This window comes from Mytilus galloprovincialis, chromosome 3, assembly GCF_965363235.1.
Source record: "Mytilus galloprovincialis chromosome 3, xbMytGall1.hap1.1, whole genome shotgun sequence".
Taxonomy (NCBI): domain Eukaryota; kingdom Metazoa; phylum Mollusca; class Bivalvia; order Mytilida; family Mytilidae; genus Mytilus; species Mytilus galloprovincialis.
Genome location: NC_134840.1, coordinates 59,306,734 through 59,313,029, shown reverse-complemented (window position 1 = coordinate 59,313,029; position 6,296 = coordinate 59,306,734). Strand labels below are relative to the sequence as shown.

Genomic DNA, 6,296 nt, shown 5'->3' with positions numbered 1-6,296 from the left:
AAAAAACATCGTGTTATTTCTGATTAATTTTTCGAATTACTTTATTAAGGTGTTGAGAACCTTTGGTGACCCCATAGTTTAAGTGTCTTTAAAAAGTACATAGTGAGCAGTGGTCGTTCATACAAACGTTCACCTAAATTGTCCCAGTCAATGGATGGATTTAATGTGTCAATCAATGGCCACAGCCACACTGTTTTGAATTTCATTCTAACATGGGCATCTTTTTTGTTTAAAAAAATTATGAAAAAATAACAAGGATTTTGAAATATGTCTTTTTAAATAATATGTAATAAAAATATGAAAAGAAAGTAGGGGGTTAGTGTGAATATTTTTTAATGTAAATACATGGATAAAACCAGAGGATTCCGAAAATCTGGCAAAAATTCAAAAAGTAGAGGTGCAAACACCCTTAAGGCAAACATCATGAGACTTTAGAATGAAATTCAAAACAGTGTAGCTGTGGCCATTGATTGACACATTAAATTCATCCATTGACTGGGACAATTTAGGTGAACGTTTGTGTGTAACGAACACTGCTCACTATGTACTTTTTAAAGACACTTAAACTATGGGGTCACCAAAGGTTCTCAACACCTTAATAAAGTAATTCGAAAAATTAATCAGAAATAACACGATGTTTTGATTTATATCAATTATATAAATCAAAACATAAAGGTTATTCCTGATTAATTTTTCGAATTATTTTATAATTGGTGACCCCACAGTTTAAATGTCTATCGTAGGTACGTCGTGAACAGTGGTCGTTACAGACAAACGTTCACGTAAATTGTCCCAGTCAATGGATGAATTTAATGTGTCAATCAATGGCCACAGCCACACTGTTTTGAATTTCATTCTATTAACACTTTTTTTTTTAGGAATTGTGAAATAAGAAATCAAATTTAAAATTTCATAATGCATCCACTATACGCGAAAACGGAACTACCAAAAACATATTAGGAAAAAACGAAATCCGAAAAGTACTGAAAGTCACTGTGTTAAACGTCCAACGTGGAATTGGTTATTCTAATTATTTTTCGATTCCATTCGTTTATTTCAATGTATATATAACAAGACGTTTATGCCATTGGGAAATGATGTTATTTTGGGTTCATGACCAATATATATGTGGCCATGCTTTTCGTCATCACCATTGATTCTTCAAAAAATATCAATGGTTCATTTTTATTTTCTTTCAAAAAATTTGATAAAATGCATCACAAAATTTTACCAGAAATTACGTGTACACTATTCATGCATTTTTTCGGCATGTAAATATACATTTAAGAAAATATTACACTGATGACTTATGATATGTATGTTTAATGTTCTACTGTTTCATCTTTAATAAGGAATATTTTTTGGAAAGTCAAACAATAAAACGTTTATTTGATATCTTTAAAGTTTCATGATAATGATATTTTAGCCTAAAAAGAATAGGATGGGATTGATAAACTAGCCTCAGTTCTACTATACGAATCAACGCAAAAGAAGGTATCCACTTCATATGATATTTGGATATAGCTGTCTCATTAGCAATCATACCACATCTCCTTATTTTTATCTTTTTTCGTCCCTTAGTAGCTGTCTCATTGATGTACACACATCTCATTTATTCATATCTCTATCACAGAATCATTCGAACGCTAACTTTCTTTAAAATCTCATCATAGCTCTTAAAAATAAACAAGCTTAAAATTGCTGTATGTATGTGCGTACTTATTCAATGAACTTTTGATTGATTTAAGCAAAAGTATATTCCGTTATTCTCTTATATATATATACGATACAACGTCGTCCTGCTAAAGCATATGCACTTTTTTTTTAAGTTGCCAAAATCACCAGCGTTTCAAATGATTATTTTTTTACTTTTTTTTCCATATTTAGCTTTACAAATTTTTAGTTTTGGGCGTTCCCGATGAACCATAACTCAAAAGAACGCACACCATAATAATTCATGTGAAATGTGAGTTTGGTTAAGACTGATACGGTGTAAAGTGTACTCTCAGTTTCATAAAATTTTAAGGGTTCCTTCAGTATATTTTGTGCTCTTCTTAGCCAGGCCGAAATGACAAGATTTGATTTCTTATGGAAAAACATGCCGAAGTCATAAAAAGTATTTTTTTATTTACCACTGGAAAGATGCTTGCTGCAAAACGATTTAAGCTTATCCAGAAATAAAATTCGAACACTCACATTCAATAGACTGAAGCAACAACAAATTAAGAAAAAACAGTGTGTTATTGCCATGTTCCTTAGCCGTAACTGTATCAACTGTTTAAAACAAGAAGAAAATAAGACCAGAAAAATGAACTCTTTATGTGCCTGTTTCAAGTCAAGAGCCTCTAATTCAGTAGTTGTCATTTGATGCAGTATACCATAACTGTTTTCCGTATATTGTTTTGTTCATAAATCAGGCTGTAGGTTTTCTTGATTGAACTATTTTATATTTTGCCAGTTAAGGATCTTTTACAACTTTGTATACTGAATGGGTTTTGCTCATTATTGATGGTAGTACGGTGCCCTATAGTTGCTTATATCCCTAACAGTAGTTTGTCTCATTGAAAATCACACCATATCTTCTTATTTTAAACCTTGATGAACCCATGGTCAGATTTATTAACAAAAAATTGATAAATCTTTCACCGAAACTACCACAAAAAGATAAAATGGATCTAAACGCCTACATATAATTTTTCATGTATTTTTTTCTACGAATTCTCAAGAACAAGCGATGCAGTGAAACAAACAACTTGCAAAAACAAGAGTATGAAAATGTTAAACGGAGTCCGACCTCAGAAGACAGATCAAAGATTAAATTAAAAATAACCCATGCTTCAGATGACAGAAATCCTTCAACTCTCCACTGAATTATTACCATCTTAACAACTGAATAGAAGTTCTAAATTTGTACACATCTCTTGACGTTTGTATCATGTTTTTTATTTCAAGCACATATTCTTTCTTTTTCGATGTAAAAGACTAAGCTATATTAATAATGAAATTTCAAATACCAAGAAACATTTGAACACTTTATTTCAATAACAAAATATTAAGAAAAATTAAAAATAATAATCAAGGTAAACAATAACCCTGTTTAAGATGATGACAATGTTAATATATTCAAAGAGACATGTCAAATGAATAAATTGCATTAAATGGGCACATGCAGTTTGAAATGAATGCGCTAGTATGTAATGACTTCCGTCTAGTTCGTAAATATTTGAGTTTCTTTAATTTCTATTGCATAATATATTGCATGGCAATAATGTTACTATTGTTTATTTATAGAATGTTGTTTAAAATAATTTTAATTTTATCATTTTTTGTAATTTCCAATTGCAATTCACAAAAGAAATCATACTTTGAAAATCAAATTAAATTTTCTCAATAGACTTGGACAATAGAAGTAATTCTGCTTATAATAAATGAAAAGCAAAGTTTATTAAACTTTCATCAAATTTGAATAATGAAATGATGAATGTATTTTTAGACAAAACCAACCGTTTGTCGTGTTCGACGTTTACACATAAATATTTAAACAGTAGTTTAAACTGAATAACGAACAGTTTACAAATAGTTAAACAATCTAGTGAAGCTGACATTGAAATTAACACCCTGTCAGTCATCGAAGGTTGAACTCCTAAGCAATAAACGATCCATAACTAACAGAGTTTAACAATGTTATTGTCATGTTTCCTTGTTTCATAAATACAGATCGATGAGACAATTTGTAACAAAATGAACGTCACAATAAGCAATTAATTTTCTATTGTTGAAATTGATTTGTCGGCTTTTGTAAGTTTTATCTGTGATAATCTTTTACAATTATTACAATGTAATTGACATTGGATTTTTAGTAGATTATAATCTTTTTTGCCCATCGGGATTGTATTTAAAATAAAACTTGTATACATTTTGAATTAGGAGTATTTTGTAACATTTTGATTAAATCTTTTCTGTATTTATTCTATTTTGACAATGGTTTTGCTTGTCGAACTTAAATTGTACGCTATTTAAGTATTTTGAAAATTGAGATAATTCAGTAACTTTTCTCTTACATTTGTATTCTCAATTATCAATGTAATAACTAGTATTTTATATCATTTTTACTGAATTAACAATATAGACCTTTCATTCTGCAACGAATGTAAGACTTTCTAATTACAATATAAGACTAATTTCGAACAAGAAAGAAATATTCATGACATTTTATTCCCGCAATAATATTAAGTTTAAAAACAGAAACGATAAAAACAAATGTGTAAAAGTAATTTTCAAAATGTTTAAAATACAAGCGTTTTGCTTTAATAGTAAAAAGATTTTTTGTAGTTTAAATGGAAGTTTGAATATTTTGCTTGTCATTATATATTTTTATACATTTACTTTTAATAAAAAAAATAACAAAAAAAATGTATCAACATCTTAGATCATAGACATGTATAACATTAAAACTAAAAAAACATAACATATTCTGACAACAATACTAGCACTTTTAGTCTTTCATATATTTAGCACTAGGCTTTAAAAGTAAAGGTGTGTTCAGAATGGTTTAAATTCATGAGATCATGATGTCCATTGTACATACCAAACTAGTGTCAGTGTGGACACTATCCCTTTGAAAAACACCAGCATCATAAAAAAAATGTATTCTTGAAACAAATCCAAACGTCACGTGTTTGAATTTCGCCATTTAAGTATGCGAAATATGTTATTTCAAAGCAAACATTGTTATAGTCATAAATTTGAATATCACATAACAGACGAATGTCGGTAATGTTCTTCCGGTTTAAGTACTACATATGCTACTGGTCTATGGATGTCTTGTGACGGTAAATATCCTGGAGGGCAGCAAGGTAACAAATACTGTCCAGGATGAGAGTGTGCTGCAGGCGGTAATCCCGTCAACGCTGATGACGTAGGAGGGTGGAAATACGGCGAATAACTGAGTGGATTACTTGAAGACAGTTCCTGAGATCGTAAACTAGCTAAAGATGAAGAGTCTAAACTTTTCAAATTTTCTAAATGCGAATACAAACTGTGTGTTGATGATGGTGGTAAAAATGCCCTCATTTTGTCACTCATTGATGCAGAGTTCATGAAACTGTCGGCAGCTGCTGCAGCGGAAACTGCAGAAGGATGAAACGATGACGACAAAGCACCAAATGCCATTGGATTCATTCCTGGTATCATTGGAATCGGAAAAGCATATTTGTCCTTTTTTAACAATGACTTTGGTTTTCTACGTGGTCTATATTTATAATCGGGATGTTCTTTCATGTGAAGAGCTCTAAGACGTTTTGCTTCATCAATAAATGGTCTTTTGTCATCTTCAGAAAGTAATTTCCATTCAGCACCAAGTCGTTTACTGATTTCAGAATTGTGCATTTTTGGATTATCCTGTGCCATTTTACGTCTTTGTCCTCTTGACCAAACCATAAATGCATTCATTGGTCTTTTGACATGATCCATATTTCCCGCTTTTGAACCATCACCATAGTCAATATTGTCACTTCCAGGGGAAGAAAGATCTTCCGGACTCATATCTTCAGAACTCATCATTAAATATCGATCACAAATACAGTCAGTTATTGTATATGTGTTTTTTTCAACTTCGGATATTTCGAGTCTAAATTATAACACAACTTTCTTCGGATATGAGAAAAATGCTTGAATTTCCAACTTTACACCTGTGGTCTTCAGTGCCTTTTCTCATCTGCTATCAGTTAGAATTAACTTGAATACCTTTTTTACTAAACCTTTAAATCGATTAATTCTTAGCCCCTTCAGAAGCTTTTATTATCCATTTGTTATTTTAACAAAGTGTTAACCAATAGACTTTTATTCGCATTAAGATAACACCTTCCTTCTTGTGTATTCATTTCTGATTGGAAGTGAATATAAATTTTTTCATTCGTCTATTGTAGCCACGTGTGATTGAGTCACGCCTCTTATTTACAATTACAGAAAAATGAAGATGTCATTATTTGCAGACCAGCATATTAATTTTCATTTCTTCGTTTATAGATTTTGGTCTGTTGATTTTTATACCATGTATTTAAAAAAGTTTCAAGAAATAAAAGGATTTTTGGTTAATATATTGGCAGGTAAATATTTGAAGGTACCATTAAAACCATCGGACATTTCCCCATCAGTATCTTAATACATGTATTGCTCATGGAATTTCATAGTTCATGTTGAAAACCAATTTCAATCATTCAATGATATACTTTATTCATACTGGAACAATAGATAAATATGCATGGTGTAAATATTAAAAATTTCAATTAGGAAAT

General features: G+C 30.5%; 1 protein-coding gene across 1 annotated transcript; it reads right to left on the bottom strand.

The window, feature by feature from the left end:
- Positions 1–3,019: 3,019 nt before the first annotated feature.
- LOC143068476 (uncharacterized) lies at positions 3,020–5,785 on the bottom strand. The gene has a single exon (XM_076242568.1). It carries the CDS (start codon positions 5,560–5,562, stop codon positions 4,753–4,755), a length of 810 nt encoding a protein of 269 aa, XP_076098683.1. The 5' UTR covers positions 5,563–5,785; the 3' UTR covers positions 3,020–4,752.
- Positions 5,786–6,296: the final 511 nt, after the last annotated feature.